This window comes from Bidens hawaiensis, unplaced genomic scaffold (genome assembly GCF_021521415.1).
Source record: "Bidens hawaiensis isolate Kalapana, Puna unplaced genomic scaffold, B.hawaiensis_p1.1 tig00013810_1, whole genome shotgun sequence".
NCBI classification, from domain to species: domain Eukaryota; kingdom Viridiplantae; phylum Streptophyta; class Magnoliopsida; order Asterales; family Asteraceae; genus Bidens; species Bidens hawaiensis.
Window position 1 is genome coordinate 546919 of NW_027492181.1, and position 18707 is coordinate 565625.

Sequence of the window (18707 nt, forward strand, 5' to 3'; positions counted from 1 at the left end):
CTAGGTGGAATCATGTGACTCCGTGACACTAGAGCATGTCAAAGATGAATCCATTTCGTTTAATGGTTCTCGTGATTCAGAGATGTCGCGATAATCACCGTAATTTGTGGATCTGGTGTTTTCGTTTGTTCTTGTGCTGCTGGTTTCAGCATCGTTTAGAGGGTAGTTAAACCATTTAAAAGCTCTATATGAAGCCTCTCCTTTAAGCATTGATAAAACTTGAGACTTGGTTGGCCTTTTATAGCGACGGTCATTTGCGCATAGTAGCGCTACATTTAAAACATTCGATACTTCATCCGACGCAAACTCCCGCCCTAATGCGCTATCAACAAGCTGCAATAAACGTCCACTACGTTGCAATGAACGAGCCTGCGGAGCAAACAAACAAACAAACGTTACAGTTTGGCTTTTCTGGCCATGATTCAAATCATATATATATAACTGGTGTACGTTTGCAGAATTCAAGAAAACAATCACGAAAAGGAGCTTATTTTTGTGAAGATAGGAGGTGATTTTAGTTAATTTGTCCATTTATAACGTACAATAATCAGATCAAAAAATACTACACGGCTTTTGCTCACCTTATCAAGAACATAATAGTCTTGGTCGTCCTCACGATCTGGGAGGTCTTTGCAGCATTTTTCTCCTGTCACGATAACTAGGAGTACGCCCCAAAACTAAAAACATCTGACTTTTCATTCATGGATGCAGTTTTAACATATTCCGGATCCAAATAACCACTTAAGAGCCAAAAAAAGTAAATAGATAAATCAAAATCAGAAAACGAAAGCATATATATATATATATATAGAAGTTATTGACTTGATCAACAGTATGAATAGAACGTACAAAGTTCCGACTACGCGTGTTTCAATGATACTGTCTATATCTTCCTTAGTCCGCAGCTTTGCCATCCCTAAATCGGCGATTTTGGGGTTGTGATCCCCATCTAGCAAAATATTATCAGGCTTTACATCGCGATGAATTGTTCTATTTAAATGAAGATAGCCCAGGCCGGAGGCTATCCCTACGCATATGTTAAACCTCATAGGCCATGTCAAGTTTTTATCTGTAGGATTGAATGACAATTTCCTTAATTTCTATATTAATTACTAAGATCCATCGATCCCATATGAATTTGGTAAGAAATTGAAGTACCTTTCAATAGGGCAGTTTTTAGGCTGTTATTTTCCATGTACTCATAAATCAAAGATAATTGATTCTCTTCCACACAGCATCCATGAAGTTTGACAAGATTTCGGTGCTGTAGTCTGCTAAGCATAGTAAGTTCAGTAACAAATTCACCAATTCCTTGTTTAGAGTGTTCTGCTAGTTTTTTAACGGCAATTAAAGTGCCGTCTGGAAGTTCTCCCTACACAAGAAAAGGTTAATTAATAATAATAATAATAATAATAATAATAATAATAATAAAATGCCATGTTTTTGAACTTTCGACAATTCAATAGCACCTTATAAACCGTACCGAAACCTCCTTTTCCAATCAAGTTTGATGGATCAAAGTCTCTGGTAAAATTTTGTATTTGACTTAGGGTGAAAATCCCAGTGGGCAAATCTTGATGTGTCAGCTCTAGCTCTGTTAAACAAAAAATGTTGGATACGAAAATTCAAAGTTAGAGATGGCGAGATGTAGTGAAACATGTCATTTATCACTTGACCATTGAAGAAACGTGGATCGGCTCACTGGTAGACGATCAACTTTCCTCGGGTATTAGTATGCTATTTCACCGATGGTTCTCCGGAGTATGAATTCTTCCACCTACAAAACGAGCAGCACCGTGAACTTACCCCTCAGAAAGGGACAGAGGGGTCCTCTTTGGGGTAACCCTCCGGTGTGAGAATAAGAGATTGTAGGAGAAGATAATAATAATCTGAGAGTGAGTAAGGAATTGGAATCTATTTTCTTCTCCTACAATCTCTTATTCAAGGAACAACAAAAAGGGCGCGCGCGCCGGAAGATGGTCACTCTGTTTACACTGAACACGCTGATTTTAGTGATGAAGAAGTGCACAGCATGAGGAAGACGCGAGATACTCATGCAGCAGGCTCACAGCTCCGCGCGCACATGAACATGGCGCCTGGAGCCAAAGCCGATCTGGATCTGAACACACCGTACAACCCACCAGCGAGAGGGCAAGTGGACGTAACCACACCGTACAGGCCAGCCATCTTGGTGAAGCATTCAAAATTCACTGAGCGCATCGCGAAGGCTCCCATTCAACACAAAACCAAGATGCCAAGTGGGTTGGGCAAGTACGATGGCACAACAGATCCAGATGATTTCTTACAAGGTTTTTATAACACTGGAAACCTAGAAAGCTGGACGATGCCAACATGGTGTCACATGTTTGCTCGCTGCCTCACGGGCGCGGCGCGTGTCTGGTTCGAAAGCTTGCCGACTGGGCAAATCGATGGGTTCGAAGAGCTATTGGAGAAGTTCCAAGCTCACTTCGTACAGCAGCGCAGACACACGCGCGACCCTGATGACATCATGCACTGCGTGCGCAGGAATGATGAAACGATTGAAGACTACATAACTCGTTTCAATCAGGAATCTCTTGCAATTGGAGGTATCACTGAGCAACTCTTGCGCGTGGCCTTTATACAAGGTGCGCGCAGTGATCAACTCCGCAGAGCTCTCGTGAGCAGAGATGGCATGCCAACCACTTGGACCAAGCTAATGGAAGCATCGCGAGTCTTCGCGCGAAATGAAAAACAAATTGCCCAAGATAGAGCAAGAGAAAGAGGGCACCAAGCAGAAGCACCGCGCAACAACGAAAGGAGGGGCAAACAAAACTCTGTATGGTCCAGGTTGCAACAAACCAGTTTTTCTCCCGCAAAAAAGCAGGCGCAACCAAGCTCACCCCAGCCCCAAAAAAAAAGTCGTAATCGCGGAGAGGGTGACAAGAGGGAAGGCGGCAGAGAGCCTAACAGACCTCTACCAAGAATATGGACTCCCCTCACTAAAACGCCTTCACAAGTGTTAAGCACAGAGAATGTCCAGTTTAAAAGCCCCAAGCCACTACACTATAAGGGACCACCAAACAGTGGCAAGTATTGTGAGTTTCACAAGTCCACAGGGCACAACACCGATGCATGCCACCATTTGAAGGATGCGATTGAAAGAGATGTGAAATCAGGCAAGTTGGCTCACCTGGTGAAAAACCCAAGACCAGAGAATGAACAACCAGATGGAGCCTCAGCCAGCAAAAAGTTCAAAAGAATCTGTGTAGCCGAGGGAGGAAGGCAAGGGCAAAGATCGAGGAAGAGAAGCGCGCAAGTCCAAGGAGATTGGCGCGAGCAACAAGTAATCTTCCCAAGAATCAGAGGAGGCCCTTCTATCAGCAGTCCTCTAGTCATCACTACACACATTGCTCATTATGAAGTGTCAAAAGTCCTGGTGGACACTGGCAGTGAATCAGACATCATGTATGAGCAATGTTTCAGGAAGTTGGATCCAGCAGACCAAGCAAGGCTCGAAATTGTGAATGCACCAATCTCGGGTGTTTCAAATGAAATCATTCACCCCTTAGGTCAGATACAATTTGAACTAACTATGGGGGATGAGAAACACAAGCGAGCTGAAATTGTCAACTTCTTGGTCTTACCCACCACTTCATGCCACAATATGATCTTGGGTAGAGGAACGATTGCCCAATTCAACGCCATACCGTCGCCAGCGCACGGCGCGTTGGGGTTCCCAACACCAACAGGTGTAATATTTGTATACCGAGATCATTTGTGCGCAGTGACAAGTATTCCGCGGGAAGGGAGAATGAAACTTCCAATGGCAAACAACGCGCCAGAGGAATGGATTCTCAACCCAAAATTCCCAGAGCAAACAATCACAATTGGAGCTACGATATTAGACGACACAAGGTTGAGAATGAAAAGATTGCTCACAACGTATATGTCGGTCTTCGCGTGGCAACATTCCGATATGACTGGGGTTCCGCGAGACCTGGCGCAACATTCTCTCAACACGTTCAAGTCCGTAGAGCCAATTGCTCAAAAGAAGAGAATCATGGGGGATGAGAAGGCAAAGGCCATGAATGAGCAAGTAGAGGATCTACTGCGCGCAAACATCATCCGCCCAATACGATACCAGACATGGGTAGTCAATCCTGTGATGGTAAAGAAGAGCAACGGGTCATGGAGGATGTGCATTGACTTCAAAGACCTCAACAAAGCATGTCCAAAAGATTGTTACCCCCTCCCAAACATTGACGCGAAGGTGGACTCCGTGGCGCCATTTAAGCTCAAATGTTTTCTGGATGCCTATAAGGGCTATCACCAAATTCAAATGGCACCACAAGACGAGAACAAGACTGCCTTCAGAACCGACAAGGGTGTTTTTTGTTACACAAAAATGCCCTTTGGTTTGAAGAATGCGGGAGCCACCTACCAAAGACTCATGGACGCGGTTTTCAACGAGCAAATTGGAAGAAACCTAGAAGTCTACGTGGATGATTTGGTGATCAAAAGCAGGGAGGAAAAACAAATGCTCAAAGACATCGAAGAAACCCTTTGGCGCCTAAAGGAAGTAAACATGAAGCTCAACCCGAGCAAATGCACATTTGGCGTAGAAGAAGGGAAATTTCTCGGTGTAATGGTCACCAAGGATGGTTTCAAGGTGAACCCAGAGAAGGTGGAGGCTATCCTTGACATGCCCTCACCATCCACCATGAAAGAAGTTCAAAAGTTGAATGGTAGATTGGTATCAATCAACAGGTTCCTAGCGAACCATGCAAGCAAATCTACCCCATTCGTTAACACATTGAGAAATTGCCTAAAGAAAAGCCAATTCAAGTGGACGCCTGAGGCCGAGCAAGCTTTCAGTGAGATAAAAGAATGTCTAATAAATCTGCCTGCGCTCATAGCTCCACTTCCTGGCGAAACTCTAACATTGTACCTGTCAGCAGGAGAGAGCGCCATCGGCGCAGTGTTGTTGGTGGATCGCAAGGGAATCCAAACACCAATATATTATGTGAGTCGGGTGCTGACAGATCCTGAGACGCGCTACTCCATCATGGAAAAGTTAGTTTTGTCACTAACACACGCGTCGCGCAAGCTTCATAGATATTTCAATGGTCATCCTATTGAAGTTCTGACTGGTTACAACATCCAGCAAGTCTTGCGGCGTCCCGCGCTCTCAGGAAGGCTGACAAAATGGGCGCTGGAATTAGGAGAGCACACGATCGCCTATAAGCCCCGTCTAGCAATAAAGGGACAAGTCTTAGCTGATTTCATCGCAGAAATCCCTGAAGGAAAAATTGAAGAGGCTCAGCGCGAGGTACACCCTCCGCGAGCCAATAATGAAGAAAATGTTTGGAGATTATTCACTGATGGAGCTTCAAACAATGAAGGGTCCGGCGCAGGCCTCAAGCTGGTGGATCCAGAAAGTCATGAGTATACTTACGCAATCAGGTTGGATTTCAAGAGCACCAACAATGAAGCTGAGTATGAAGCCCTGCTGGCTGGTCTGCGCATCGCGCACAAGTTCGGAGTTAAAAAGCTAGAGGCCCATGTTGATTCATACTTGGTAGCAGCACAGGTCAATGGCCTTTATGATGCCAATGAGAACACCATGCCTCTGTATCTAGAGCAGGCGAGAAAACTCATCGAGCAATTTGACTTCTTCAGAATCATACATATTCCGCGCAGTGAAAACAAGTCTGCCGACGCGCTGAGTAAAATGGCATCAACCAGCTTCGATCACTTTGGCAAAGATGTCAGGGTGGAAGTAATGAGCAACCCGTCGGTGGGAGCGAAGTCTGTCCTTGTAATTCATACAACACCTTCATCATGGATAACTCCATTAATGGAATTCTTGAAGGAGGGAAAGATACCGGACTATCGCGCACAGGCGAGGAAGATAAGACACAAGTCGCAGAACTACGAACTGCTTGATGGTACGTTATATCGACGCTCTTATCTTGGACCGCTCATGAAATGCCTAGATGCTGAGGAAGCAAGCTATGTGATCAGAGAGATACACGAAGGAATCTGTGGAATACATGCTGGCCCGCGCATGGTGGTTGCCAAGGCAATGAGCGCAGGTTACTATTGGCCAGGCATGTACTTGGACGCGTTAAAAGAGATCCAAAAATGCAAAGCGTGTCAGAGCTATGCGCCAAACACCATGCGGCCAAAGAACAACTTGATTCCGGTGACCTCCGCATGGCCTTTCCACAAATGGGCAATCGATATTGTGGTTCCCCTACCGCAAGCGCAAGGGCGAGTAAAATTTTTGGTAGTGGCAGTAGACTATTTCACAAAATGGGTTGAAGCCAAGCCACTAGCAAAAATAACAGCCGAGGCGATGAAGCAATTTATTTGGAGCCACATCATATGCCGTTTTGGCCTGCCCATGGAAATTGTGAGCGACAATGGCAAACAATTCACCGACAGGAAGATATCCAGTTGGCTCAAGGAATTGCGCATCAACCAAATCTTCACTTCAGTATACCACCCTCAGGGGAATGGCCAAGTGGAACGCGCGAACCAAAGCTTGCTAAATGGGCTGAAGAAAAGGTTGGAGGGAGAATCCCATTCATGGGTCGAGGAGCTACCTAATGTCCTGTGGGCGCACAGGACATTAAGCAAAACCAGCAATGGCGAATCCCCGTTCAGCCTAACCTATGGAACGGAGGCTATGATTCCAGCAGAAATTGGATGCCCATCCCATAGAGTGCTCATGATGAGTAAGATTGATAACGAGCGCGAAAGAAGGTTGGATCTCAACTTACTTGAAGGGCGCAGAGAAGCGGCTATCATCAGTGAAGCCAAATACAAGAAAAAACTAGAAAAGTATTACAATCAGCGCGTGAAAGAATGCCACTTCAAGAAGAATGATTTTGTCCTTCGAAACAATGAAGCTAGCCGCGCGATACCCCCGGGAAAGATGTCCCCCAATTGGGAGGGACCTTATCAAGTCTCGGAATAATTGGAAAAAGGCGCATACGCTTTAAAATATTTGAATGGAAAGAAGATCCCGCGCGCATGGAACGCAGCACAGCTTAGAAAATGTTTCATGTAAAAATTGTCAAGTTTGTAATCAAGGCTTTTTAAGCCATTATGAATAATGATACGCGCTATCTTCTCTTAATGTGTGTTCTATTACCTTTTGCATACATGTTTCACACTTCCCTTTATTAATTTTGAGCAATATGACAACATTGCATTGACATCAAAACAAAAATAAACCGAAGTAAAACATACATGCGCGAGCTTCAAGCTCAAACGCGTTAACGAGTTTTAACTCTAAAACGTCAGGGCCTTAGCCCAATAATATGAGCCTTAGCTCAGGGCCTTAGCCCAATAATACGAGCCTTAGCTCAAATCACTCACAAGATCCATCCTACATGCTGCGCAGCTAGACCATAAAAATACCTAAGCACAACTAAGGCAAAGCACATGCCAAAACATAGTTGTTAAGGTCTCAGGTCGAGGTCGCGCATGGAATTGTAATGGATATCAGAGTAACACATACTGACACGTAAAGGCTAAAAAACTCATAACTCCCTATAATAAATGCGCGATAACGTCGCGCAAAAGAGGAATAATGAAACGCCAAGGCACGTGTCAATATAGTCAGGATATTGCAAAATCACTTAAAATATGACAAGGATTAAGTAAAATAATTTCCTTACAACCTTGTTCTTATTTCAACGTGCAAGCATATCTTATATTCAACAAGCAAACATGCAATATAAAGAGATGAATGGGGAATGCGCAAGATGCGAATAAGGGAAAAACAAAATTTCATTCCAAAACATAGAAGGTTACAAATTTACAAAATGATGAGATACAAACTGCAAATAAAAAAAAACATGAAGGGCTTCTCAAGTCTCTATGTCGACGTCAGCCTCTTCATCGCCCTCATCATTACCTCCCTCGGCATCTGGCACAGCCCGCTCCTCGTCATCTCCAAACTTGCCATAGTCAAGCTGTTCGTCTTGAATGGAGTCGTCTTCTATCACAATAGTGTCAGGAGCGGGTCCTTTGGCCACGCCAGAGCCGCTAGCAGAGGCAGCATTGCCCGCGCCATCATCGCCGCCACCAGCCCCTTCACACTCGTCAAGTAATTTCTTTAGAGCGCCGAGATCGGGCTGATCAGCAAGCAAGGCTATCTGCAAAGCATAAGGAAAAGTGTGAGTACAAAAAGACTAGGAAAATAAGTCAAGGTAAACTCATTAAGGTTAAAATACCTGCTCAAGGATGGGAATGGGAGCATTCAAATACTTCTCCCCCACCTCGGCCATGTCCGCGCAGACAACGTCGAGCTGATAAGGGTAGTCGGATGGGTTCATCTTCAGCATGCTATATTCACAGCCATCCTTAAACCCTTCAGCTCGACCCACCAAGCGCGAGGCAGCGTTGCAATCCATCACAAGGGTCTGAAACTCGTCTGAGTATTTCATCGCATAAGCGCAACGAGTCATACCCTGTGAGACTAGCCATTGGCGATCCTGCGCGAGGGAAGAAACAGACGTCTCAAGAGCAGGAATCTGAGAGTTTAACAACTCAACAGTTTCCTTGGTCTGTTTCAGCTCCTCTCTGTCGGACGCTGCTGCCGCCAAGGCCTCTTTCCTTTCTGCTCGCGCAGCATCGAGCGCTTCTTGGCTTGACGCTGCCGTCGCCAGGGCTTCATCCTTCTTTGCCTGCGCGGCCTCAAGCTCCTTCTTCAGGCGTGCAACCTCACTCTCTAATGAAGATTTGTCTGTGATAGACTGCACAAGCGCTTGGTCACGCGCCTCTGCATCCAGCTCCAAGTCGCGCACTCGCCGCGCATACTTGGCCGCGTCCGCCTCTGCTGCCTGCAGCTTCTCCCGCGCAGCCTGCAGCTCATGCCCGCGCTTCACGAAGGCAGCGTTGGCACTTGCTCGGTTCTCGCTGAGTTCTGCTTGGAGTTTCTCAGCTCTCTCTCGAGCGTCAGAAAGATTCCAAGAAGATACCTTAGCCTCTTGCTTGGCCTCCGCAAGAGCATCACGCACCTTTACATAATCATAGCGAAGCTCTTGGGAGGCAGCAAAGAACGCTGACCCAGCGAAAAGATGGTCGTTGAGCAAGTCCACGCGGGCGCGCTCCTCCTGAAACCTCCTTTCAGCTGGAGGCACGGAGTGAGCCCAGAAGTCTTCACACACCCCCATGGACTGAAATGAGCTATCCTCAGTAATATTCCATCTCGGGCGGTATATGCGATCGGCTTCCTGCAAACACAAAGCAACGTTCTAGTCATCTAAACACTAATATGGAAGTCCGCGCAGCGGAGCAAAACGAACTTATACCTGCGGGGAGCAAGCAGAAAAGTCAGCGCCAGCCCCATGAGAAGACTGCGCCACAAAATCTCGTGGCGCTACAGGGCTTGCGCGGCCGTCATCGGAGTCGTCAAAATGGGCCTCCTCATCTTCCTCTGTAACAGGCCTTTTCTCCTGCGACCTGGAAAAATCAAAACCAGTCTCGCGAGAAGGGCTGCGCGCAGGAGGAGGTGAGGGAGGTCTCGACGCCGCGAGATCAGCGCGTAAAACAGCCTCCTGCTCCTTAGTAATCCCAATGAGGGGAGATTCAGTGCTTGCAGGAGCAGGAGCAGAACCAACGGCGCTGGCGCCGGCGCCAGCAGTGCCGCCAGCAGCTTGTGTGCCAGCTATAATGCCTATGAAAAAACCAACAAAGAGAAATGATTCAAGACTTGATCTAAAAAGAAAAAAGTCAGAAAATAAAAGCGCAATATATACCTTGGCGCACCGCCGTTCGCGAGTTAAACATCGCCATGAAGTCCATTTTCCCCCTTTTTGAGGGAAAAACAGGGGACTTCAAAGCAACCTTCGGCGCAGCCTCGGTACCTTGTTGCGCCTGAGGTTGATCCACCAAGGTCGCCGGCTCTACAAACATTTGAGTGAGCAAAGATTCATTAATAACTCTATCAGAATCATGCTTATAAAACCATAAAGTATAAACAAAGTATACCTGTTGAAGAGGAAACAGCAGGCGCAGCGCCGCTTCCCTTTTCCGCCGCGCGAAGAGAGGAGGTGGCGGCACCATACCTCGTGTGGACAGGAGGACTGCCCACACCTTGAGGCAAAGAAGACAAGGAAACCTTGGAGGTAAACCTCTTGGTTTTCTTAAGTCCCTTCGCCTGAGTAGGAGGATCCTGAGCAACAGGGGCATCATTTTTCTTCTGTTTTTTACTGGCCCCTGCGCCAGTTTTCCCTTTAGCTTTACGCTTGAGTTGTGGCACCTCAGCTTCCTCCTCCACCTCTTCTTCCGCGAGCTCCAGCTCATAGTTCTCGAGCGCATCTACAATACGTGCAACAGAAATGTTAACCAAATTTGGTATTCGAAAGGCATAAGCATAAGTACAAAGGCTTACCAGGCGCATCGCTGTCAAAGCAAAATCCCAAATCAACAGGGATGAACATATCAGCGAAGCGATAGGGGAAGCCAACTTCCCCAGCGCCCAGCGCGACAGAGCCACCCTCCATATGCTCATCATAGGCGGCGTGGACGTACTCCTTGCTTACTGCATAAAACAAGACAAATGATATCAGCAAAACGAATTATATTCGCGCAGAAATAATGCAATGAGCTAATAACTCACATAATCCATCAACTTGGATAACAGGCTCAGTCGCGCTGTCGGCCCACCTCCTGCTCATGCCAACCCCCACCAGCGCCTCCTCGCAAATATTCTTGGCGGGGGATGGTTCAGCAGTCAACTTATTAACCCATGCGCCAGTTGGGTTCTTAAGAACATTCACATCCGCGGGCGCAGAAGTGATCGCGCGCATGGTCATGCGGATGGGAATCACACCAGCCTTAATATAGAAAAATTTCTCAGACCAGTCATGAAGGCTCTTGAAGGAAACAGTGCAGCACTTGACCTTCTGACTGCGAGGAACGAATGAGAACCAAGAATCTTGGATTTTTGGCTTATAAAAAAATTGAAAGCGCCGAGGGGTTGGCTCCTCACGCTGAGCTTTGCACATGAACTCAAAATGAGTCATGCGCACAAGTGAATCCCATGAAATTTAAGCAGCGCACCCATAAACCTTGTCATCGGGAGACGAAGGTTGCAGTGAGTGAAAAAATGGCAGTATAAGGAGATATAGCCGGTGGGCGGATCTGCCGCCGTTTGCCCGGCCGCCGGGAGCATACAGCCGTACTCAGGGAGAAAACCCTGAGAGGCGATGAGACTGTCGAAATCAGACTGTCTCAACTTGCAGGGAATCTCATCCCACCTCTTCATTGTCTTGCCCTTCCCCACCTCCTCCGACGAGGCCTCAGCAGCCCGTTTTCCCTTGCCGGTCTTCTTCAAAGTGGACATGACTAATGATTTTACACGGCGTCTGCTGGGGGAGATTGTGGCGTCTGGGTTATCAGACATACAACTGTGAATCAAACAGAGGTTACTTCAAGAACGGAAATCTGGAAGCAAAAGACAGGCTCTTAATCGGAATAAAAATAGAAGGAAAGAAAAAGCTCTGAAATAACAATGAAGATGAAGAATAACAACTCAAAAGGCTTGCTTTTATAGGCCCAGGAGACAGAGAAACAGGTACTGATCAGAGTTCACGCGCCCCCACTCGCAGGTGCAGGCCAACGCGAGCGCGACACGTGTTCCTGACACTGTGTGAGGGGACATAAAAGGGAACGAAACAGGTACTGATCAGAGTTCACGCGCCCCCACTCGCAGGTGCAGGCCAACGCGAGCGCGACACGTGTTCCTGACACTGTGTGAGAGGACATGAAAGGCAACTGTAGCACCTCGAGCACACGAAAAGTCTGACACATGTCTCCATCTCTGACGCATGTCAGCACCAACCAACCACGTACATGGACGATTCATTTTAACCAAAAGGATAGAATTTCGCGCAACGATGAGAAATAAAAAAGGAAAAGACAAACCCTATTAAAAGAGAACTATTAAGTCTAATATCTATCTTACCTCGCTCGCGCGAGACAAGACACACATTAGACTGGGGGGGCTTGAAGAGGTATGTACCCGCCTTAACATCGAGCGGGGCGGGTCAACCCACAAGATATAGACAAGAGGCTTGAAATCAAGATATCATGAAGGCACAAAGCCAAAACATATGCTCATGCATATCACATATGCTCACGCATCACATATGCTCACGCGTATCATATGCTCACGCACCATATATGCTCACGCATATCACATCTGCGCGTGGCGCATCTGCGCGTGGCGCATATCACATGCTCACGCATCATATATGCTCACGCATATCACATCTGCGTGTGGCGCATATTACATATGCTGGCGCATATCACATCTGCGCATGAAACATCTGCGCATGAGAATAAAGAGAAGACCTCGCGCATCCTCAGGATAGGCGCATATCACACGTGCACATAATCAACCTCGTCCTTATCCAAATCAGGATAAGGACAACCTTGATTGTGCTCGTCAGACAACCTTCCAGAAGGTATCCTTTAAGGAATAAGAATATGCTGATGTTGACAGCTGCCAATGAAAGGTGGACAACTCAGCAAAACCCATGTGCTACCACGTGATTGCACATGGGTCAGGTGAAATACCTGGGTCAGAGAATAATCAATGAAAAAGCACCAGGTGTCCTAAGGACACGTGGTGCAAAGCAACAGGAGGAGGCCAAAAAGGCCCTAATGGGATCTGAGCCCAATCATTGGAAACCCTAACACTATAAATACCACACCACCTCCACAAGGGGAGGTAAGCAAGAAAATAGATTCCAATTCCTTACTCACTCTCAGATTATTATTATCTTCTCCTACAATCTCTTATTCTCACACCGGAGGGTTACCCCAAAGAGGACCCCTCTGTCCCTTTCTGAGGGGTAAGTTCACGGTGCTGCTCGTTTTGTAGGTGGAAGAATTCATACTCCGGAGAACCATCGGTGAAATAGCATACTCATACCCGAGGAAAGTTGATCGTCTACCAGTGAGCCAATCCACGTTTCTTCAACCATAAAATATATAACAGTATCGTAATTTGATATCGCAAGTCACAAGATATTGGCCTTACAAGTTTATTCAATCCTTGTAATTATAATGGGTTCCTTATATGCTAGTATTTTTATCCGGTATCTATAATTCTTAAATAATCATTATTTTTTATTTCACTGATGCCTGATACAAGTTTTCATAATATTTACTTATTTACGACATATTGGATTTATTCAACCCTTATAATTATACATGAGTTTCTAACCTAGTATATAATGAAGATAATCAAAAGCAATATCATAACCATAGCCACGTATATATGTATATAATCAAACCATTGTAAGATAATGAAAATTTTACCTCTATCTGTAGTATTTCCACACTTAAAGCCGTATTTCCACCAAACAGGCATACCCAACCCAAAAATGACAGCAACACCAGCGGCCACATATGCCAGTATTAAACCAATATTGGACTTAAACCATATGCCAGTATTACACCAGCGGCCACATATGCATCAATTACTTTTGCTATTACTAATATATATTCACACACACATATCACATATGTATGTATTTTTGGGAGAATTTCTAAGGTCATATCCTTTTTCTCGCCTTAAAATAAATATATTGAAAAATACGTTGCATAATTACCTGGATATAGACATCGAATACACGCCTCGCCGTGATGTTAAATAACTTGTACTGTTTGAACAAAATCTCTGTAAAGTGGAGCTTGACGGTATACTTTCCGTTCATCAGACACAGTCCATAATAAGTCAGAGAAATAGGACTACCGCGTGCTGTTGTATATTGAAGAAACACTAAGTAAACCCTGGACAGATTATAGATAATCTGGGGGTTAAGTAATGTTTCCCACGGATGAGATCTAGCTGAGAAGGTTGTTCTTCAGGAGACCTGCAAAACAGACACCGTAAGCTCGTCACTGAGAAGGGGGGGGGGGTTCCTCCTTGTGACCACCCTCCGGCGTGAGAATCAGACTAGATTGCTCTGAATATAAGAGTATATTAAGAGATTGCTAGATAAGATTGAGATATCAGATGATGTCCTTACCATTCCAAGGTGTTGGAGTATTTATAGCCGAGGGTAGGTTTCCAAGCAGGTACAGCCGGCTGAATAGTATTCCTGTTCTACCAACAGTGGACTATGCACAGGCCATGCTGGTTGGTGGATAGGTTACGGCCAACAGTAATAAGGTCGGCTATATACTGTTCCTTTACTGCCGGCTACGCACTGTTCCACCAACTGTAGGCTGCGCACGTCCCCTCGTAAGGGTTGGTGAGTAGGCAGCGGCTAATAGTGACAAACAGTACTAGAGGGTGCTCCTCCTCGTATTGTTGTCGGTGAGCTGTCACCCTGTGATTAGTTCATGGGCTGCTCTGGTCAATTTGTCTGTTCCGCCCATACCTTAGTAGGTATAGTACGAAAGACCTTCCAGAAGCATACGGACTGGCTCACTTGGGCGGGAGTATTCCCGCCTTGCTCATTCCTTCATGTGACTACTGAAGTAGCTAACACCTTGTGCGTGTAGCCTTGCTTTTAGTGCGGGTAGCCTTCCCTGATGGCTTGTATCCGCAGCTGCGGGAACAGGCGGGGTACTTCACCATTGGGAGGCTTTCCCTGCGGGTACAGCTGGCGTACTGCGCGTAAGGTTCTTTGAGCATGGTGGGTCCTGCTGGAGCAGTTGGTCACTGCGCAGACGTCCCTGTTTTAGGTGAGTCTTGCGCGTCCAACTGGGCTCTGCTGGGACCTACCTCTTTAAGTCCCCCCAGTCCAATGTTCTTCTCATGAATTATTAATAAGTGAGGTGAACTTTTGGACTTAGCTAAGGGTTTTGAAAAGGGTTTAGTTTTTAGGTTTTCCGTGGTGATTCTTCCCGCAGTTTTCCTGATGTCACGCAGAAATTCCCGACTTTTCTGCTTGATCTTTGGGTATGAAGCGGGTAGGTTTGTAACCTCCTCACACATCAGGAGCGTTGAGTCCCATTTGTGTGGATTCTCCATGGGGTCTTGGTAGTTTTCAACATAGTGATCAATTATGCTAAAACCACCAATTCCATCTTGGAGTTTCAAACAATATAGTTCTCGACGTTCCCATCATGCGGGGATGTTATTCCCGTTTCCGCAAGCATTGCCCAGAAAATCCTTCTTGGTTTGGATTCCTTGCAGAGTGCTAAGTATGTGAAGGGTTTTGCCTTGACACTGTACCCGCACTTGTCTTACGGTTACTTTATTTCCAAGGTATTCCTGGCGTCAATTCCCTGCGGGTGCTAAGTATGTGAAGGGTTTTGCCTTGACACTGTACCCGCACCCGTCTTATGGTTACTTGGTTGCCAAGGTAAGGGGTATTTTCCCGCTTACTTTTGAATCTTTTTGAATTTTGAATTTCGAAATTCGAAGAGTTGGTGGAAAGAGGAACAGTCCAAACATCTGAAACGTCGTGCGACGGTTTCTTCTGACTGTGTCAGGACGTGCAGGAAGTTATGGCGACGTGACAGTACATGGTCATTCCAGACGCTTTTTCAGGCGCGTGGGCGCGATTTTTCGGGCGCGTGGCCGCGAAATTAATGGTGTGCGTCCTGTCAACAGCTGTTGCCAGCTTGCTTTTTGCCACGTGTCATAGTTTCATTGCACCTTCGTTTTCTCTCTCTTCCGCATTAATTTCATCGCATTAATTGCGATTAGTATATAAAGGGGGAGAGGGTTATTTGTAATCCACACTTTCACTCTTCTTCATCTTCTTTGCGATTTCCGGCGAATACTTATCCTTTTCAGGCAAGCATTCTCCCGAAATCGTTTTCTTCTTTTACAAGATGTCTCGTGATATCGATTCTACAGCTGACGACAGGAGTACTTCTGGTGAGTGCCAGTGTGCTCTTCCTGGCGATCTGTACCGGTATGTTGTCAGGAAGTTCATGCTCGAGTCTCTCGAGCCTGAGTTTCCTGAACCCCATCAGACCGTGTACGATGCCCCCCGAGGCAAGATCGGGGTTTATGCAGCATTCTTTGTCTATGGGAATCTTAGGTTCCCATTGACAAAGTTTGTTTACCGTGTCCTTGAGAGGCATGTTGTTCATTCGACCGAGTTGCACCCCATGGCGATCGCCAAGATTCGCCATTTTGAGTGGGTGTGCCGGATACTGGGCGTTGAGCCCTATGTTGACCGCCTGATGACCTTCTACACTTGGAGGTGCATCCAGGGGTGGTACACGTTGACAACCCGGATTAAGGGTTTAAAGATCTGTGCGACCGAGCGCAGTCTTCGCGCGTGGAAGAGGGAGTTTTTCTTCATATCCGCCCGTGCCATCCCCATTGCTATGAAATTCAAGAACGGGCAGGCACTTCCTAGCCTTCACGCCTCCAGCTACCAGGAGGCGGAATGGTTTGCCAAGATATCTCGGGTCCAATCTCCGGTTTACCGGTTTGCGGAGTCCGGGATGGTGATGCTGGGGATGAGCCGGGTGTGGAAGGAGGCTGATGCGCGCAAGATTCCGATCGTCCTCGAATACGGTTCGAACTCTGTTCCTTACGGTATGCCTTTTTCCCTTTTGTTGATTTTGAATTTCTTCTAACTTTTTTCTTGTCTATTTCAGAGGGGAACGACCTGCAGTTGCTCCTGAACCCGCGGGAGGCTGACGGTCCCGCACGGATGGGTACTCGCGCTCTAGATGGGAACGAGTTGCCCATCCTAGAACAAACGGCGGATCGGTTCGTGGAGGTCTATCCGCTAGGCCATGAGATCCTTAGCGCCCGTCGGCCAGGTAAGGCGCTCTTCGCCCCTCGACCCCTCAATGCTGAAACCTCTGCTGGAATTCCTCTAATCGTATGTTCTGATGAGGAATCCGCAGATGGTCCTCCGTTGGTGCGGAAGAAGAAGGCTGCCGGCGGGAAGGGGAAGGAGAAGGCCTCCACTGCCGATCCAGCGCCTCGGTCTGATTCGGAGACCGAGAGCGAAGAGGTGGCGGGGAATCCCGGTGGCGGTAAGACCACAGCTCCGGAGGTTGTGACTGTCACCTCCGGAGAACCAAAGAAGACGACGGAGACCGGCGCAAAGAGGCCGGCTCCATCGGGTCCGTCCCCGCCTCTCCGTACCTTTAGGCTCAAGAAAACCCGTAAGTACAATTTTCCTTTATCTTTTATCTTCATAGCTTTCTGTTTTAACACTTTTCTTCTTTACGCAGGCGTGGATGTTGGCGCATTCCAGGGTGAAGCGCCTAGTAGTACCTCTCCGCCAATGACGGTAGGCTTGGTCAGCCTACCTGAGGCGTCGACCCAGGCGCCTGCGCCTGCTTCCGCTGGATCAGTTGCTCACTCCTTTGAGCCGACTGTTCCAGCCGAGATGACGTCACCGCCGGCTGTGAGTGCGATTTTTACAGCATCCTTCACAGAGCCGGCGGTTACGATTGCTGCGGATTCTGCGGCAGCGACCGCGGTGGCGACCACGGCGGCTGCAACCATGCCCCCACCATCGGCAACGACGGCCGGTCCATCAGGTACGCGTGGGGCTTCTCGCATCTCTCAGCCACCTTCCCATCTGCCTGACCTCTTGGATGGATTTCCATTGGGTTCAGGTGATGGGTTCGGCGGCTATCGGCTTGTAATTGACCCTACAGGTGCGTAGGGTTCTTTTGGCCTATTTTTCTACATATATTTTTTATCATCTTTTCCTAACTGCTTTTTGTTTTTTGCAGTGTCGGATTCCAATGAAGTGTATGTTCCGCGATGGAACATACGCCGAGGAACAACCCTTCGTACCCCTGTGGAGTGCGTGGAATGGGCTCGTCACGCTGCTCCCAGTGGTGCGTTGGGGGAAGCCATGGCTAGCTACCAAGAGGGTAGGCTAAGCAATGAGCTTCGGGTTCTCCTCGCCCGGATGCAGCCGCGCGTCGAGCTGCTTTGTCGTGAAAACGACAAGTTAAAAGCGGCTCGCGCTAAAGAAGTAGCTCAGGCGCGGGCTATCCGGGAGGAGAACCAAAAACTCTCCGCAGCGGCTGCGGAGAAGGAGAAGGCCTTCAAGGCCCTTGAGGTTGAAGTTCAGGCTCGACTCGAGGCCCGTTCCAAGGCTGCCCAAGCTGTTAATGAACAGCTTCGGCTGGCTAAGGAAACTGCGAGGAACTCAACCGAGAGGGCCACCAAGGCTGAAGCTGTTGCTGAGCCTCTACGCGTGGAGAATGAAGAGCTTAAAGCAAAATTAGAGGCTCTCCAGCAGGCTCATGATGCCTTGGCAATGGAGGATGCTAAGAAGCTTCAAGAAATCCTGGACCAGAGGGGGGTGCTTGACCATACCGAGCGTAAGCTAAAGGGCGTCGAAGAGGCTGCGGCTAAAGAGGTGTTGCTTGCCAACCTCAACAAGAATGAAGCCGAACGCGCCCGTGACGAAGCTCAAGCCGCCCTCCAAGAAGCTCTGGTTGCCAAGGAATGGCTTCTTCGAGAAGCGTTGTCTCAGGTAAGCTTTTCATGTCTTTACGCTTTTCTTTATAAATAGAAAAGGTTCTGATACTTGTATTTTTTCTTTGTAGGTTGTGCATCGGGTCTTCTCAGAGACATCTTACGACGATGCTATGAGCGCAGCCCTCAACGCTTCTCACGAGGATGGGGAACGGGTCGGCTTCCTGCTTGGTCTAGGGTTCGTTGAGAAAGGCGTCCCGCCATCCAACTTCCCTTTGTACAATGTAGATACTGAAGCCATATATGACCAAGCAGTAAATCAATACGCCGCCTT

At 47.3% G+C, this 18707-nt stretch overlaps 1 protein-coding gene across 1 annotated transcript in view; it reads right to left on the reverse strand.

The window, feature by feature from the left end:
* LOC143545042 (putative LRR receptor-like serine/threonine-protein kinase At1g53430) overlaps positions 1–18707 on the reverse strand; it is a 48008-nt gene continuing 29301 nt past the window's right edge. Inside the window, exons 3-6 of the mRNA XM_077036996.1 lie at positions 1159–1372; positions 850–1069; positions 686–740; positions 1–369 (exon numbers count right to left, since the gene is read on the reverse strand). Of these exons, the coding sequence (XP_076893111.1) occupies positions 1–369; positions 686–740; positions 850–1069; positions 1159–1372 (858 nt within the window). The remainder of the gene's footprint in view (positions 370–685; positions 741–849; positions 1070–1158; positions 1373–18707) is intronic.